This window comes from Squalius cephalus (assembly GCF_949319135.1).
Source record: "Squalius cephalus genome assembly, chromosome: 6".
Taxonomy (NCBI): Eukaryota; Metazoa; Chordata; class Actinopteri; order Cypriniformes; family Leuciscidae; genus Squalius; species Squalius cephalus.
In genome coordinates, this window is record NC_137127.1 from 11,541,192 (window position 1) to 11,560,154 (window position 18,963).

Sequence of the window (18,963 nt, forward strand, 5' to 3'; positions counted from 1 at the left end):
TATATTACTGGTCAAAGGGGTGAAATTCTGGAAAACTGTGACAAGGAATTAAGAATGTGTAGGCTAGTTCACTTTGGGGGAAAAGTTAAAAAAATAACTCAAAAATGATATTTTTTTAATGTTATTACAATTGAATGTATAATACATATGTAACTTTTAGTTTTGGGAGATGTTTGTTATTGTTTAGAGAGAGAGAGAGAGAGAGAGAGAGAGAGAGAGAGAGAGAGAGAGAGAGAGAGAGAGAGAGATTAAATCAAGTAGTGAAAGTGACACTTGGGTAGTGGGTATGTACAATAAGTCTACTTTTTTGATTATTGTCTATATTTATTGAAGAAAAATGTGTATGAGGACCGAAATAAATCCTGATGATGATGATTAATACATTAATATGATACACGCATGTGCTAAGGCTAAAATGCAACAGAATTATATAGCCTACAGTATAAAAGGAGGTCTCCGCCTATGTAGTCACGAAGACCTGAAATCTATAATTAAAAATCAATAAATCAATAATTAAAAAAATATTGAATGATTTTCTTTTCCTCACCCTTTTCATAGTCACTAGATGGCGTTGTTCTGTTTAGAAACATTCAAAGGTCGAACAACTAAAATGGAATCCAACTCTAAACTGGAGAATAGTTTTAAAGGTATGGGCTTCCTTTGAGCATTCCCGAAATTTATTATGTTAAAACGTGGTTTAAAGGGTTGTTTTTCATGAAAACATGCTTTCGTATTACTTTTCAACATACGCCTCTCTGACAGACTATAAATAGTCACAAAGCGCAGTTCTGTCACAATCAATAAAGTGCTACTAATTTCACGTGACGTCGTTCAACTTTGTTGAAAAGTGTGCCATAATGCCATCGTGGAATTAAAAACTCGTGTTATTGATTGTGTAAATATGTCAAATGTCGTTTTTTTCCCCAGTGAAACACTATCCTGTGGATCTACCAGTGCAGAATTACAGCGAGCTGAGCACAGGATGTGACGAATACCTGTCCAGTGTTCAGTCAGATGGTGCTGGGCTTTTCACCCTTCCTCATGGAGAGAAAGTGAGAGGAAATACACTTGCATGCAATACAGAATTTAGTGTACAAATTTTGAGAGTTGCCTACCTAATCAGCAATAATGCCAGTTATTATTTAAATTCGTGATATTTGTGATAACAGGTGGAAGTAACCTGTGAGAACATTGGTCGGCTTGCATTTCTGAGAGATGGTGATTTATCACATTTTATTCTTGCTCTCCACACACCTGAGGATGAAACACAAGGTCCAGAGAATGCTACGTTTCCCCTCTTAATATTGTTTTGTGTCATCCTACTACATTTGGATAATATATAGCCTATACTTTTAGTGGTTGCTGTGTACTTGCAAGGCAAATGGTGGCCTGTTGGTGACGTTTTGAAGACATCGAACAAATCAAGACGTGGACTTGTGTTAGTGAGTAGCACTTAGTTTGGTAAACTTTCTTTCATTTAGCAATGTTTTGAGCAGAAATGTCATGATGTTCAACATTGTCACCATTTCCAGGAGAGCTCTGACAGTTCTTGTCATCCCAGGTGGAGTCAGTGATGGAGAGAGTTGTGCTATTCCTGCTCAGTCAAGTTATATTTGGAATTCTGGAAAGGCCTCTTGGAGAAGACCTATATTTTTCTGCCTATTCCTTGTGGGAACATGGCAAAATTCTCTGGCAAAATGGAGAGGCGGTTGGGTTTTACACTGTCAAAATAAAGGGTAATTTCCTTTTGCATGCTTAGAAATTTGGTGTAGATTTAGAAAAAAAAAAAGGTTTATTGTGTTGTTTTTTTCATAGGCAGCCTGTGTGACGGCTGCACTGGTCAGAGTTATCAGCTCCCTGTGCTGGACACTGTGTTTGTTCGCTCTCACTGGAGAAGGACCGGGCTTGCTTTACAGATGCTGGAGGATTTCTGTTTGTCCCAACCCTCCGAGGGCATTCTGGGAATTAGCTTTCCTATGTCTCCTGGCATGTATGGAGGTATGTACACACTAACGGTCAAAAGTTTGGGGTCTGTAAGATTTTTTTATGTTTTTCTCTCCTCCAAGGCTGCATTTATTTGATAAAAATACTATACAATCCGGTAATAATGTGAAATATTATTACAATTTAAAAGAACTGTTTTCTATTTTAATATATTTTAAAATGTAATGTATTCCTGATGGCAAAGCTGAATTTTCAGCATCATTACTCCAGTCTTTAGTGTCACATGATCCTTCAGAAATCAGCGTATTATGCTGATTTGGTGCTCAAAACATTTCTTATTATTATCTTTTATTATTTTATTATTTTTGTGCAAAACATGATAAATTTTTTTTTATTATTATTTGATGAATAGATTCGAAATAATTGCATTTATTTGAAATAGAAATTGTAGCATTGTATATGTTTTTACTGTCACTTTTGACAAATGTAATGCATTCTTGCTAAATAAAAGTATTAATTTACTTTTATATATATAAAATCTTACTGACCCCAAACTTTACAATAGTAGTGTACCTTATGAATGAACACTAGAGTTCAGTCAAACCAAAGCAGACAAGAGTTACAGGATTTTTCTAAAACAAAATCCAGTTATATCATATAGACTATCTACATAACTGCTACGTTTTGGGAGTGACAACTGTAAGAAAATTCCTTAATTACTGTTCCGTGTGCATGCGAAATCAATAGTTTACATTGAACTGATAACAGTGGTTTCACTGGATGTTAATAAAACCACTCTTATCTGTTATTATTGATGTAATGGAAGCCTGGTACCTAAAGCTTGCACAACTTCTTTAAATAATTGTTTACAGTTTGCAAGAAGTATCTCGGGATCCACAAAGAAGAACGAGACCGTCTTTATGAGGTGGAACCCCCTGGTGAATGGGCTCAGAGACGCAATGTGTGGTTAAATATCCAGATGCGGGACCTCCCAAAACACTGTAAGGCTCTTTGTTGCAGTAAAACAGCAGATATTGATATTGACATTGGTTTGGTAATAAAGCAAGACATGAATAATTTGACTCATAGCATTGGGGAAATGGTTTTGATTCTAAATACTTACTGGACTTGTGTTTTATTGTGCGTTATAGAGACTTTGTGGGTGTTATTGCAATGATCAGGGCACTTTATCTCAGAGGTGGTGCTTTTTACAGGTGGAAACTCAGAGCAGAGTCCACACAGCTCATATAGTCACGAAAGAAGGGAAGCTGGTTTAGAAGAAGAGGTATGATGTTATCTTGCGTTTATATAAGCTTATCTAGTGACCATTTACTGCCTGTTACCGTAAGTTGTTCTCCGTTCAAATATAATAATAAAATGAATCATTCTTTGTTGTCTTACTCATTTCTACAGGGAATTCTGCAACAATGTGGCTCATCAGTCAGTCTCAAAGACACATCAAGCTCGGAAAAGAAGCGACCAGCAGATCAGTCCAACACAGGGATTTGCTTTAAAAAAGCCCGGCCTTAACACTCATGTGTCCAGAAAGATCTCAGACAGGCAATGTCCTTTGAAAGCCATAACAGAGAGCCCAAATATTCAAGATGCATCACTACAAGGATGTAGATATGGGCAAATTCTAAATAAAAATATGTAATGCTTTATGGGTTGATCTTTATTACCATAGAGCAGAGGTGGGAGTAAGTCACACACGTTCAAGTCACAAGTAAGTCTCAAGTCCCCTACCATCAAGTCTCAAGCAAGTCTAAGTCGCAGTACACACAAACCAAGTCAAGTCAAGACAAGTCAGTGGTTCACTTCAAGCAAGTCAAGTCGAGTCCTGCTAAGGATCAAGTCAAGTCGAAGTCAAGTTGCAATACCAAACAGAAAAAAAGTAGTTTATATTGGCCTCAACCTTATTTATTTTTTCCCTCAGAAATGATTACCTTTCTTATACATTTATATTGTAATATTAATAATATTCATATAATTTATTATAGCATGTATTTATGATTATCAAAATTTGGAATTATTATTATTATTTGTTACATTTATATAGCGCTTTTCTGGGTACTCAAAGCGCTTTTACATAGAAGGGGGGAATCTCCTCAACCACCACCAATTATAATAACAATTATACGAAAAATGTTGAAGATAAAACATTTGTAGGTAAATTCACAAGTGTGATGCATTAATTACATTGGTTTTATAGGAAATGTCATATGTTTAACTTTGCTTATATGTATTTTTTATGGAATATCACCGGCAGACATTAACTTTCACCTTAAGAGCCAATATTTGACCCCTTAAATTGATTTCCAGAGGCATTTTTTTTTTACAACTATGTTCCAACTATGTTATGAGATTAATGATTTAAATATAATCATTTTAATATAGAAAAAATTAGATGCGAAAAAATAATTAATTATATTTTTTTAATTATGAAATTAAAACCGCCAGTAGGTGGCGCCAAATCACCGACTTAATGAACGAGTCATAGAAGCGTTCATTCAACTGATTCGTTCAAAACGGCAGATTCATTCTGGAACTAAGCAACTTGCTCACTGAATCACAAAAACCCCGGATTCGTTCAGATACGCATAACTCTTTCTGAGGCTTGTTTGGAACTATTGTCATTGGAGAAATAGAGCAAAAACAGAGAATATTTACAATATTAGCCTACATCTAAAATGTCACATCACAATATTTACTCTTTGTTTAAAGTCATTATCACATTTGCAATCGCGCCAATATTCTGGAAATATTGTAAAACAGACAGGTTAAACAAGCCATAGCTTACTTTTAGAGGTGGTCAATGACGTTCGAGGTTGTGATTGTCATGTCCGATATCCCTTTTGAGTGTTTATATCCAAAAAGAAACGATGCTGGGAGATGTTTTTGTATTTAGCGCGCTCACCGCGTTGTATGTTTTTTCTGTGTGTGTGTGTGTTTGATTGCTTCTTATTCAGTGTTAGAGGTAAATTTTATTTATTGTTGTGTAATTTGTAGTTGTGTTAATTTTATTATGCAATGTTACTTTTCACAAAACAAAAAATATATTTCCACAAAATAAAAGTAAAACTTTTAATATGGTGTTTTTTAAATAGATATGAATCAGACTACCCAAAAGTGCTGTATGTTCAGTTTAGTCAATTCCATTGAGGATTATATAAAATTGTATTAGGCCTATATAAAAGAAAAAGAAACAATATTTTTGAAGACTAGATTGATAGATGACTTTACGTAAAACACACAAAAAATGTTGGGTTCACTTAAAATAACAGAAAACAGGTTTCCACTGCTATCATAAAACTGTGATGATTAATATTTTACTTGTCATATTGGCACCACCATTCGTGCAAATATAGACCAATTCAGTGCAGAAGAAAAAAGCAAAAATAATTCACTTTTCATTTTAAACTATTATTTTACATTAATTTATATATTGTCAACAAGTTACAACTACATAGGCTACACACTATTTCCTCTTTTACTGTTGTTTATGACTATTTCCCCGCGTCGCTAAACTGCGTTTCGAGATTTCATGATGACGTAACCAGGAAGTGTCTGAGCTTTCGACGAAATCAAAATCATCGGCAGAAGATGAGTCGCATTTATGACAACACTGCGTTATTAAACAAACCTGTGCATAATGAGAAACTATCCTCCGCATGGGATCCAGTAGTTCACCAGAGGTAATACTTTAAAGTGCAAGCTTGCTTTTTGCAGTTGTCGACTGTTTACTTCTCCTCGTCTCCCTTACAGATATGGATAACTCTCCAAATACAATAGTTACATGCGTTATAGCTAATACTGTAAAAACATTATGAAGTAATTTGATATGCTATATGCTTCAACTCTGAAATATTTAGTCAATTTTGTAATAGCAAGTTATTATAGTTTATAGCAACACCAACTGTGGCGTACTGGCGGAAACGATAGTTACCATAGTACTTGTATCATAGTACCATAGTACATAGTGTTTTATGTATCATTTTCACTTTCCAGTGGTCATGGTGTCATTTTAGAGGGGGCGGTCCTGGATGTGTCACGCCATGTCATAACAGATGTGAACAACAGAAAGGTAAAGTATTTGTTTATCAAATCAGAAACGTTGGTTGTACTCTGCAATCATGATCATTCACTACCGTTCAGAAGTCTGGGGTCAGTAAAACTTAACTGTTACAAAATAAAAACATTTCAAATGAATGCTGTTCTTTTGAACTTTCTATTCATCAGAGAATCCTAAAAAAACGTATCATGGTGTCCACAATGAAACTTATAATATTAAATAAAAGATATTATATGTCAACTTTGATAATAATAAGAAACGTGCATCATATCAGCATAATAGAATAGAATGATTTCTGAAGAATCATGTGACACTGAAGACTGGAGTAATGATGCTGAAAATTCAGCTTTGCATTACAGGTCCATTTAAAATATCTTAAAATAGAAAACTTTGTATTAATATTTAACAATACTACGTTTTACTGTATTTTTATCAAATAAATGCAGCCTTGGTGAGCATAAGAGTCTTTGTTCAAAAACATTTAAAACGACCCCAAACATTTGAACAGTCGAGAATATATAATTGTATTTGTAATAAAAAGATAATATAATATTTTCCATGACTCTTAGTGATTCAGCAATCGTTTTGTTGCTTGTCTTGCGAGTTTCTGATATCCTTTTTTAATAAATCCTAAATTGTGTTTATTTCAGGAGCGCTTCAATGTTTTGTACATCAAACCAAGCCGAATCCATCGCAGAAAATATGATTCAAAAGGAAATGAGATTGAACCTAACTTCAGTGATACCCGGAAGGTCAACACAGGTTATCTCATGTCATCCTTCAGTGAGTAGCCATAATGTGCATTTATTCAGAACCATTCGGTTTTAATATGGCATGTATTTATTGTGCTTTTTAATGGCAGCCAAACTTTCAGTTGAACCATTAAATAATAAAAGCTGGAATAAACTTTTACAAAACTATTACAAGTAAATGTAACTTGCCGATTTATAAAATATCTTCATGTATGGCAGCAGACTATTATGCATGTTGTGAGCAAAAGGTATCTGTTTGTGTGTCTCAACCTTGCAGAAGTGGAGGCTAAGGGTGAAACAGATTCTCTAGATGAGCGCCAACTGAGGGATATTGTGAATAAGGACCAGCTGGTTAAAATGACTTCAAAACATTGTCCTGGTCAGGCCTTTGCATTCTGGATCTCAGAGGAGGAGATGAACAAAACAGAGCTTGAGCCTGGCCAAGAAATCCGTCTTAAGACAAAAGGAGACGGGCCCTTTATTTGTGAGTGCAATGCTGAAAATAGTATGTACTTCTAGTACACTAGTATAGTGTTCTGTCTGTTTTTGACTGTCTAGTTTCCTTCGCCAAACTGGATGGTGGTACAGTGACAAAGTGCAACTTCGCGGGAGATGAGAACGCTGGAGCATCGTGGACACAGAAAATACTGGCTAACAAAACTGATCAGGAAAAGACAGGGAAGAGTGTCGGTCAGGGTGACGGAGCAGACGATGAAGAATGGGTAAGATTTTCTGCTCAACTGAAAATGTTTTGTGTTTTGCTCTGGCCACATTTGTTTAGGAAATGGGTTTATCATGAACAGATGTGTAATCGTTTTAACATTTCCTGTTATTCTATCATCAAGAGGTTTAAGATTAAGTCAAACAAATGCAATGATCCAGTGAAGTTTCTTTGTGCAAACCTGTAACATCTGTATTATGTTGTTTGGGATCTTGCTTTCAGGATGACTGAATGACACCCTTCAGCTTCCAGGATTGGATCACAGTGCCTTGTTATCTGTCTTCCAAATGTATATTTACACCACAAAACAAGACCTCACAGTCAGTATTCCTATGTTATCACATGAAAATATAATAAATAAACAGCAAAAGTGCCATTTTAAAATAAAGACTGTTATGCATTTTTATGTACTAAGTATTTTCAAAGGTATATCCTTCAGATCATTAAACATCGTTATTGAAAATGTTTTTATAATATTTCATAATCATATTTATACTTGCAACTATATTAAAATGATGGCCGATTAATGGCTGATTCTAAAATTATACACTATTTTAAAACGCTAAAATCAGTTGTTTTAATTAAGTAAGTTTAGGCATCGCAACATTATAATGTACAGTATAAATAAATGTATACTTTAGATTTGATTGTTTTTAGATTTGCTGAAGTCTACATTTAAATTATTTGTGTTTTTAGTGAGCATTAAATGGCAGCAATGGTCATTTTAATGTAAAAAGGAAAATAAGCATGCGCAATTAAATATCTAATATCGACTATATATATATGTGTGTTTGTGTGTGTTATAGATCTATTACAGTACCAGTGCATCAAAAGAAACAGCTGTGTAAAAAAATTCACTTTATTTAAAGATTTACGTTTGACTTTTACACGTTTAAAAATATGAAATCTCATGAATCACAACTTTTGTCTTTCATAATATCATCAATCACAGTAATCAACAAAGTTATTGCTGTGGTTTTATAAAAAGGTAATATTTCAAAATACTAGCTTTCATAATATGCATCTTAATTAAAATAAAATAAACTATACAAATACAAAGAATAACATAATAGTCCTTTGTGCTTTTGTTTTTGGTTTATGTGCTCAGATGTGATTTCATCACTGTAAACAATACTATATTATTATATTTAAGGCAATAAATTAAGCTGTCCTAAACATTCATTTTTGGCCTTTTCTCTTATATACACCATAGATCTGGCTTTAACTACTCAACACAGCATAGGAAATGTGTTATGTAGCCATTTTTGCACATTCGTTGTTCTTCTCTTCTAACGCTTGACTAATTCTCCAGCGAAAACCATCTCAGAACCACAGGAGGGTGTTGCTTTCGTTGTGGAATGCCTTTACATCTGTTTTTGATTGTGCAGGCCTACAAAAACTCTGATCCTACAGCTCTCCATTGAACCAATCCTTAACATTCTGCTTGTTTTCATTCACCCACTTAATATTTGCCTCTGTCCTTTCAATGACCTGCTCCAAAGCTCGAGCTGCGAACCCCTTTTCATTCTTATCCTGCTCCCTCTGGAACTGCTTCAACTGTGTAAAGACAATTTTGAATGTTTGTGTAAGAACAATGGTGGAAACACAATTACAGATTGAGACATCATCAACTATTACTCTTTATCATCCCTCTACAATAACTGAAAGAGTCAGAGAGTAACCAAAAATGGCAAACAACAGCACCTCCTCAAGTTCAACGTCCCTGGAGAATCTCTTTGTCACGCCATCTAGTAGACTGCCTAAAGATATGATTCCCGCTCCATACCTGCCCAAAACAGATGATTGTTAGTCACATGTCCCATATACTTATGGTTTCCAACAAGTAACAGAGATAAAACCTTGAAGTCACCTGTCCATTTACTTATGGTTTCCAACAAGTAACAGATAAAACCTTTAAGACAATTAAGACTATCATTCATTTATAGCTGAAGGCAGCCTTTGGACCCTGAATTGCTGTTGATCTTTGATACTTTTATGTAACTTGGGTGTTATAACTTCCTGATTGCCGTGGCAATTCCCAATTCATATTTTATAATGCATCATTAATTTCAAGCCAAAGACACAGACTGAACATGTTTGCGGAATATGTCATTTGAGTGGTTTAATTTGCCTGCGCTGTAAAAAAAATAAAATAAAATTATTGTTTGTATTGTATTGTATTGTAAATTATTGGAGTACGTTTTACAAGAAAATACAATCTCAGACTTTCTACTTAGAAATTTTGTCTTTAATTCAATGTGTTACTAGCAAGTTTTTGATTGAAAAATTGTTTTTCCAGTTTTCATTCACTGAATTGAATTAATCATTTGGACCTTAACTTACTCTTGGGTGATATAGGACCACTTGCCACGAACAAAGTCCCATGCGAGAGGCTGGCCGGCGACATTTTTGGCAATGTAGTTTATGGTAGAGACCATATCCATCTTTCTTATCTTTGAAGGGTCAAGAGTGTACTCAAGATATCTGTTGGATTATAAACGTCAATAGTGAGTATGAAGCAAACATAGTGTCCGTTGAGATGGTGTAAAGCTCAAATCGCTGCCCTGACCTGTTCAGCAGCCAGATTTCTTTGGTACATGATAGAGCGTATCTTAATTTGTCTTTCTCGGCAGCGACTGTAGTCATTTGGTATTCTTCCCAAACAAATTCCCAATCATCCTCATCACCGGCAGCTATTGCACTGCAATAGATTGCTCTCCTCAAATTCGGATGAATCCTAAATGTAAAAATACATCAGCTTTCAAGTCAGTATATCTTATGTATATGCATAGATATCTTGTAGAACTGTAATTTACAATAATTTAATTTAGTCTTAAAGACGCAACTCACATATTTGAGCCATTTTTATAATCCATGAATAGACTTGTTGCCATTTCTATGCACTCGGGAAGGCCATGGGCGCAGGCCACTGAAATAGCATTTACCTGGTTATACCTAAGAAGAAAAATCAAAGAATGATTGCTAGATTTCCAACAAAATATATGTAAAGAAAGACAAAAAATGTGCTTACTGGTCAGTGTGATCCTCAGGAATGGTTGCATTATTTGTGTACTCTTCAAAGTGCCCATATAGTCCTGTAACTAGCTTGCGTAGGTATTTCTTGACACAGAAATGTAGAGATAAGTTATCACATTTTTCACTGTTTTGTATGTGTTTAATTAGACTGTTTCCTTGTGCTCACCGTTATCCCACCATAGACCTCAGAGCGATCAAACATAAGGATAAAATGGTCCAGGTTTTTCAGTGCGGACTCCCATGGAATATACTCAGTTTCATTCACCAGGAACTTAGTTAGACTTAGTGCAATAGTGACGTTGAGGCGATGAGCCCTTTACAAGAAATATTAGAAGTTAACATACAGCAACAAATCCCAGTGAACAATAAAATTACCATATTATCTGAATGAAAAACGTACCTTGCAAGATTAAAAGCGTCATCGATGAGTTGCCCTCGGTTGATGAGTGGGATCAGCTAAAGATGTAAGGTAGTTTTGATCTCATCAGTATTCTGCTTGAATTTTGAATATTTACTGTAAATGACAAAACATTCTTCACGCAAGTACGTGAACGCAGACGCTTCATGCCACACAAGCTCGATTTCGCAAGTTGCGTACTGAAATGTGTCGGATCGCGCACATTGTATTCTCATATGCGATGGACATTGGTTATGTTCATTTTTTGGTAGCTCCTTTAAAGGCATCTTGAGTAAAACAGTTATATTTGACAAAGCATATACAAAATAACTTTTTTATATATTGCAGCATTTATTATAAATGACCTATATGTGCACATCACGTTCATGTGCTCTAGTAATCCTTAATCAAAATAACAAATTATTATAGTTGTCGTCTCCCATTCACCACTATAGAAGTTTACCCAATGATGACGACTTCCGCTTCTGAGAACCCCCCGGAAATGTGAAAAGTTCATGCAATGTCGCAATGTAATTACCGTAATTACGAGATGACAACACATGTTCTACTCGGAGCTGTTCACGTCCGGCTCAGAATTGAAATTATCAACGACAATGGAAATATGAATCTGTAGAGATCAGGCGGTACAGCAGTCATATGGTACAAATGGGAGCTCTCAGAAAATTCCCGTATAATGCTGTAATTACGATTTGTACGAGAATGTGAATGCTTTTTACAATTCGTAGTCTCGTAATTAGACATTGTGTAAACGCACCTAAAGGTCTATAGAGTTCGGGATCGTTACGTCACGTCGCAATACATTGTGGGAATCACAGTACGGAAGTAGTAGGTAATTAAAATTGTAACGTTGGTCATTTGATAATATTAGGTTTAATTTAGGTTATTTTAAGGAAAATGGTTCAGTATTGCTGTATTGTGAACTGCTGTAATCGGTCTCACGATCGACAAGGGCAAACGCCTCATAAATTATATTAGTTTTCCCTATTTTCCTACTTGGAAAAAAACACAAGGAGACTTGGTGTCCAATACTCCAAACTCCATACTTTATGTTCATAGGGATCGATTCCACCTATAATCTCAATTTTTTTAAGTAGCGTTGTTTGGCTTCATTATTAAGTTTGTCAGTATACGGTATAGCCTAATTTTTTTTGTCACGGTCCATAACTCTTTCTCTTTCTTTCTCGGTGCCGGTGGAGACCGGCCGGCTACGTTATTACCTTATTCCAAACCGGCTTTTGCGTTGCCTCTAAAATGGCCGCCGTTACCCACAATGCACCATTCCATAACGTCTACGCCCGAGCTCTATAGCAAACCACAACAATCCAACGATCCAATCAATTCCTAATGGACAAAATCAAGTCCCGCCCTACATTTTGTCTTGTTCGAGAAGCCATCTCTATTCACTCTGATATACGTCACAATAGGGAAGAAAAGACTAAAACAACTTCCATTTCATGCTGATTCAGTATGTTTATAGCAATTTACCGGAGTAATATGGTTTAATGTGAGAGGCAGCCTATTTGAATATATCTCTATCGCCCCCTTGAGTTGCCTACTGAAGTTTGATACCGCTAGACCAATGGGACAGCGCACGTTAAGTATGTTTAACCGGATCGGTTGTTGGCCAAGGGTTCGCGTACTTGCGCAAAGTTATGTTGCTGCCCTTAACTGTAAAGTGATTTAAAAAGGATGCTAATAAAATGTCTTACATGACGATTTTTTTCAAGCTGCATTAGAAGCTTGTTCCAGTTTTCTTCATCGTAGTTCACACGGTAAAAGCCAGTGCAGTTGATGTTGGCGAGAACCCATTGATCTTTGAGTTGAAAATGTGGCCTTCGAACTGTAAGGAAGGATGCAGAAATGAGCAGCAGGGTTAATCACTACAAACAGCTACTGCATATTTAGCCCTGTTGTTTTGGCAGGTTTCCTTCTTATATTTTAAAATGAAGCTTTAAAGTTTATTCGTTCCTTACCTGGACCTTTTACTCTCAGTAAATCTTTTTTCAACCCCGAATCATCAGACTTAATGTATGTGATTTGAACATGCCATGGAATACTGTTAGGAAGAAAATAAACAATATTTGAATTTGGAAACTGAATTATAGAGACTAAACAATAAAGACTATATTGCATATAATGGTACAGTAATTTAGGACTTTTTATTGTATTAGTTTAAATCCAGTGCTATAAATGGCCTGCCATGGAACCTAAATGATTCAGTAAATATGATAATATTGAATACTATTGATTTTTGGAACTCACTCATGGCCCGCGCCTGGCTTTAGTAAAAACTGTTCTTGAGAAGTCTCCCCCGTCTGGGTAATAATGGTGATTACTGGGTACCCAACTTGCTCAATCCATGTGCTCATGAAGCCTTCCAAATCTAGATTTGTCTCCTGATCATTGTTGGAAATATTTGTCATTATTCTCTCATATTATTTCAACTTAAAAAATAGAATATAGGTCCTCGATTTACCTTTTGCAAGCATTCCAAAAGATCGTTGTACACAGTGTTATTGTACTCGAAGGTTTTGAGATACGTCTAAAATATATACATTTAGTAATTAGACAGTCAGTCCTGACCATACTTTAAAATATTCAATACATAAACAATACATAATCACATCATATCACAAAAGGTCATACGTTGTAAAAACACAATTATATTAAAATATTTCAAGTATATATAATATATAACATTTGAGTTGGGGATTAAATCAGCAGATAAGAATGATTTCTGGAGTAATGATGCTGACAGTTCAGTTTTGCCATCACAGGAATAAGTTACATTTCAAAAGTTATTCAAATAGAAAACATTTCTTTTAATTGTAATAATATTTCACAATATTACTGTTTTACAGTATTATTGATCAAATAGATGCAGCCTTGTTGAGCATTAGAGACCTTTCTTCTTCAAAACATCAAAAAATCCTCCAAAGATTCCAAACATTTGAACAATAGTGTATAAAATCCCCCCGACTTCGGCTTACCCTGATTCCTTTCATAAATGCTTCGTTAGTCATGTATGCGGACAGCATTCTCAACACAGCAGCACCCTAGAGGATGTACAGAGCATGAAGGGTTTTTTTATTATTAATTTTGAACATTAAGCTACTTATTGACACTATAAATGTATTGAGATGCCATGCCAACCTTGCTGTATGTGACGTCATCAAAAAGTTCTATGATCTCAGAGGAAGTTTGAATATCATTTTCATGCAAGCTGAGAGGATGAGAAGAGTTCAAGGAATCCACTTGAAAGGCGGACTGGATTTCTCTGAGAACAAATAGATCTTTCTGAAAACACAAATGAACAATATCATCAGAGGAAGTTGGAGGTGGCAGAGTTTTCATTGAATTAAGTCATTCCCATTATAGTTGTCGACAAATAAAAAAAGAAAGGAGTAACCCTGGGTACTATTTGTTAAAATAATTATGCTAAAATAAACAAAAACATACCAAGTCCCAGTCAGCAGCTTCCACCCCGGTGTATGACATATATGTCGCAAATGCTTCATTCAGCCACAGCTCATTCCACCAGCGCATAGTGACAAGGTTTCCAAACCACTGAAATTAAGCACAGGTATGAAATGGAAGATTTATGATTTTGGGGTTCTCAACCCCTAGTTCTAGTGGATGATCCAAATATGTTATGTTCTAAAGACCTACATCAGAGAATGCAAATTTTAAAATGCAGGTAACTTAATCATGCATAGTCAAAGGATAGCAAAAATAAATGGGCTAATCAAAATTCTTATATATTTTGATTATGTTTATTTATTTGAATTTTTTTTTTTTTTTTTTAGGTTGTCACTACTGCACAGTTAACAATGCCATTCATTGAAATATCTAGCCCAATATAAAAGTCGGTGATGAATTATGCAATAGGATATTAAGGTTATGAATATGTTTACCTGATGTGCCAACTCATGAGCAATCTGAGTGGCCACCCATTCTTTATCAAAGGTTGATCCAGAATCTTCATCATACAGCAAACCTGACTCCTGATATGAAATGAAACCCCAGTTTTCCATGCCTCTGACACTGAAATCTGGCAGGGCAATCTGATCTGTAATAAAACAAATTTTGCTTGTGATCCTCCATGTCTTTTATATGGAACACAGACTCATTTCAGCTTGTTCAGCATGTTCTGTTTGGGATAGTTCACCCAAAAATGAACATTGTGTAATGTTGTTCCATACCTGAGTGAGTGTCTTTTTTTTTCTTTTTTTTTAGAACACAAAAGATATTTGGTAACACTTTACAGTAAGGTCTTATTTGTTAACATTAATGCAATAACTAACATGAACTAACAAAGAACAATATTCTTACAGCATTCTTACCCTTTGTTAATGTTAGTTAAAAACAATGTTCATGTTCATGTTAGTTCACTAATGTTAACAGATACAACTTTTGATCTTAATAATGTATGAATGTAATGTCCGGTCCATACAATAAAAGTCAATGGGGTCCAATTTTTTTTTAAACTTTTTGTTGTATGGGCACAAAAAAAAAAAAAAAACATTTAATAAGTGGTGAACTTCATCCATATGTATTGATGCAAGCAATTAAAATAAACCACATAATTCAATAGAGCCATTGAAACCTAGTTGTTTTTAGCGCAATTTTCCTACGGACAAAATTGCGATTGTTAACTCATGATTTCTGTTCTGTCTGTGCGCACCAATCTTGCACTTCTATCTCCTCCTCAACCAACGGAAGACCTAAGAGGCCTTGGATTGTTATTTTTTTCTATCTTGTTTTCTCGTGATCACGACTTAATTTTCTCGTGATCTCGAGATAACAAAAGTTGTTTTCTCGTGATCACGACTTAATTTTCTCGTTATCTCGAGATAACAAAAGTTGTTTTCTCGTGATCACGACTTAATTTCTAATATATGATCTCGACATAAAACCGTTTTCTCACGCCGTCATGTGTATCGCGATTCGCGAGAAAATCTCGCTCCTTCTGAATGTTGTGTATATCATGATGTAGCCTATGTGCGAGCTGGCATTATGTTAAGGAAGGTCTAATCTCGGGAACGCACACAAAAAAAAAAAAAAAAAAACATAAAAAGATTTACTATCTCTTAGTGTTGTGAACCCATGACGTCAGAAAATTGCGCTAAAACACTCACTGAGTTTTTAATATTGTTTCCCCTTGACTCACCTAGTTTTTCCATTGGGTATTTCAATTCAAATTCATTCTCATAGCGAATCAGAATCTTCCGTGTTATTTCAGCTGCATAGTCAGCATGGCCAGCAGCAATAGCCTCTCTCCGAGCATATATCTTGGAAACACATCATAATAATAATTTGTGAAATGTAAAAAAATAAATAAAAAGCCAGCACTGAAATGTCTTCAATAAAAATGAAAGCAACATACATCCATGTTTGTCCCAGAAGGTATTGATATATACTCAAAATTAGTTATAGTGAAAGCCAATAGATAAGTTGACATGATGGGGGTCTGACTAAATATAGTCTCAAACCATTGTTCTCCATCTATTTCTGTCGAGTCTGTTTCTGAAAAACAGAAATTATACATTGAGCATAAATACCTTGATTTTTGTTCTGTATTAGAGACTGTATTTAGGACTAAATATTTACACTTTTAAAAATAAAGGTTTTCAATCTTTGGTTCCATGAAGAAACTTTAACATCCATGGAACCTTTTCATACCACAAAAAAAGTTACAAAAAGGTTGTTTAGATTTTTAAAAGTTCTTTTTAAACTGTTCACTGGAAGATTCTTTGGGGAACTCAAAATGGTTCTTCTATGGCGCTGCTGTAAAAAAAACCTTTTTAAACCTTTATTTTTAAGCGTGTGTATATTATATATCAAATATGTTCTTTCATGTACAGTGAAATTTTGACTTTTTCAAGCCTGACAAGTAAGGATCCTAACCTCCCTTTCCATTGGAGAGGGCTATAATTCCAGGTCTGTGGATAATGGTAATATCAAACACAGCCTTCAGAGCTGGCTCATCAAAGCACGGAAATACTCTCCTCGCGTCTGTGGGTTGCAACAGGCTGGTGGCGAAGAATCTGTTTGTGGAGAAGTATTTATGTAAATTATGTTCTGGATTTATCTTTCACGTATTTGTCATTAAAACTGTATGTTAAAACAACAGTAAATGTACATAATGGTGATTTCATACAAAAAAATCTCAGGTGGCTTCTCACAATAAACAATTTACCGGACAAAAGATAGCCTGTGGTGAATATTATGAAGAGAAAGTTTAGAAAATTATTTTTTTAAACAATTTATGTGATCAAATACAATATATCTTAGACTGAAATAAGTAAGACAAAAATATTATTATATATTGTATATATAGGCCTATATATACTAGTTTATAAATAATATTTCTATTAAAAGAAACTATTTCCTGATATCGTTACCTTTCTTCATCCTCCCCATCCTCGTCTTTACTCTCCTCAGTGTACCGGCTCACATACAACCCAGTCAAGTCTTCAAAAAGTTCCCCTTCAAAGGTGGTAAAAAGATCGTAGTAGGTCCCATTTCCAGATAATTCGCCCTCGAGTTGGATCTCGAGAAAATTACTTTCATTGTAATGAATCGTATATCTGCTTTCTAATTTCTCATTTGAATCAGATTTTCTCACTTCCACATTCGTCAGATTTAGGTTGTGAACATGAAGTAAGATGGTTTTGGAGACTTTCATACACTTAAACTTTACAGTTGATTTCCCCGTGAAAAAGAAGGATTGGTTTGTGTAGTTGTTAGTTATCGCTGAGTAAAGGTACGGTTGGAGGACGACTTTGTAGCTCTCAGGAATCAAATAGTCGTAAAGTCTGAGGTTCGTTGGAAGATCTGTTGGAATAACCGGAGGTTTAGTTGGACGAGGTGGACGTAGTGGACGTTTTTCCTCTATTTGAATTTGGAACATCACAACCATCAACACTAAACCACAAACAGAAGAAACGGTGATGACCCCAATGCCGACAGCCACGGCCTTGGAAATGCCAGTTCCTTTGGCCATTTCTGATCCTTCTGAGAAACCTCCAAGAATGAAGTGAGCTAAGGGAACTTGCTGAGCGTTTTTTAGACTCTGTACCCTCTCACAGATCTTGACAATATATCAATTGGGGCGTCAAGCACCACTGCCACGCCTATCAAGATTACACATTAACTATAGCATGCTGAGCCAGAAACACATAAACATGACTGTATTTGACATGTAATGCGTTGAATCGCTCTTTGTCCCACATCTGGAATCAGTTATAATACTGTATCTGTTCAGTCCAAGGTCAGCAAAAACACATTAGATGCTGAGAAAAGAGATGTGCATTCTGAAAGTAAATGTACTTGATCACTGGAAATGAGCGGAGTAATCCCATTCTGATCCTCTTGAGTCCATCTTATGTTCTGCCATAGATCTTCAGACCTCAGTGATAAGTCATCCAGCTGTTTGGGACCCTGGCAGAGGTGACAGCAGTGTTCTGCCCAGAAACTTCTCTGATGACTCATTGAACAAACAAAAAAAATTGATGGATTGCTGAGACTTTTCTACTTCTAAATCAGTATGTCTTTGAGTGAAATTTGGAGTGTGTTTTCCTAAGAGTTAGGGAAGGGGACTCTGGTGATTTTTTTTTTTTTTAAACTCACCCCAACCTTTGAGTTTTAATTATAATGTAGATGAATCTACTTTTTAGATGGATGGATGGATAGATAAAAACTGTCACTGTTTAAAAATACTTTAAATATCTATTTATATTGATCTTTAATTCAAATTATAAAGTCTTTTTTGTTTTGTCTGGCAAATAATGATTTAAAATGATCGTAAAACGATAAATAAAATTTAAAAAATGTATAAAAACATAAAACGTTGCCGCCCCTCGTCTATGGAACCAATTGCCTCTGGTCAGCCGCTTTGCACCTTCCATTGAAAACGTATCTCTACTCCCTGGCATTTTAATATTATCATACTCCTGTTTTATTGTCTGTTTCGTTTCGTTTTACTCCGTTTTTATTTTATTTTTCTTTACTCTGTTCA

At 35.2% G+C, this 18,963-nt stretch overlaps 3 protein-coding genes across 4 annotated transcripts; 2 read left to right on the forward strand and 1 right to left on the reverse strand.

Annotated features, from left to right (window-relative positions):
- Positions 1-565: 565 nt before the first annotated feature.
- Positions 566-3,873, forward strand: fam169b (family with sequence similarity 169 member B; the record flags this gene model as incomplete). Of its 2 annotated transcripts, XM_079874996.1 has the most annotated exons (10): positions 591-647; positions 928-1,052; positions 1,170-1,272; positions 1,357-1,442; positions 1,562-1,736; positions 1,816-1,998; positions 2,817-2,945; positions 3,159-3,229; positions 3,358-3,451; positions 3,493-3,873. In XM_079874996.1, coding segments are annotated over 10 exons (1,005 nt in total). In that variant the 3' UTR covers positions 3,495-3,873. The 2 variants fall into 2 exon arrangements, with proteins under 2 accessions (XP_079731121.1, XP_079731122.1); XM_079874995.1 differs by having other exon boundaries at positions 566-647; positions 3,358-3,873.
- Positions 3,874-5,479: 1,606 nt separating this feature from the next.
- arpin (actin related protein 2/3 complex inhibitor) lies at positions 5,480-9,726 on the forward strand. Its single transcript, XM_079873602.1, has 6 exons — positions 5,480-5,639; positions 5,953-6,028; positions 6,667-6,799; positions 7,046-7,252; positions 7,327-7,490; positions 7,712-9,726. Exons 1-6 carry the CDS (start codon positions 5,548-5,550, stop codon positions 7,718-7,720), a joined length of 681 nt encoding a protein of 226 aa, XP_079729728.1. The 5' UTR covers positions 5,480-5,547; the 3' UTR covers positions 7,721-9,726.
- On the reverse strand, positions 8,336-18,013 carry anpeplb (alanyl (membrane) aminopeptidase-like b). Its single transcript, XM_079873601.1, has 20 exons — positions 17,348-18,013; positions 16,851-16,990; positions 16,330-16,469; positions 16,114-16,234; positions 14,858-15,012; positions 14,403-14,510; positions 14,097-14,240; positions 13,934-13,999; positions 13,420-13,485; positions 13,206-13,339; positions 12,917-12,999; positions 12,653-12,783; positions 10,926-10,981; positions 10,692-10,839; positions 10,521-10,609; positions 10,340-10,444; positions 10,059-10,226; positions 9,833-9,973; positions 9,194-9,275; positions 8,336-9,046 (listed from the first exon to the last, which is right to left on the reverse strand). Exons 1-20 carry the CDS (start codon positions 17,947-17,949, stop codon positions 8,897-8,899), a joined length of 2,829 nt encoding a protein of 942 aa, XP_079729727.1. The 5' UTR covers positions 17,950-18,013; the 3' UTR covers positions 8,336-8,896.
- Between the last annotated feature and the right edge of the window lie 950 nt (positions 18,014-18,963).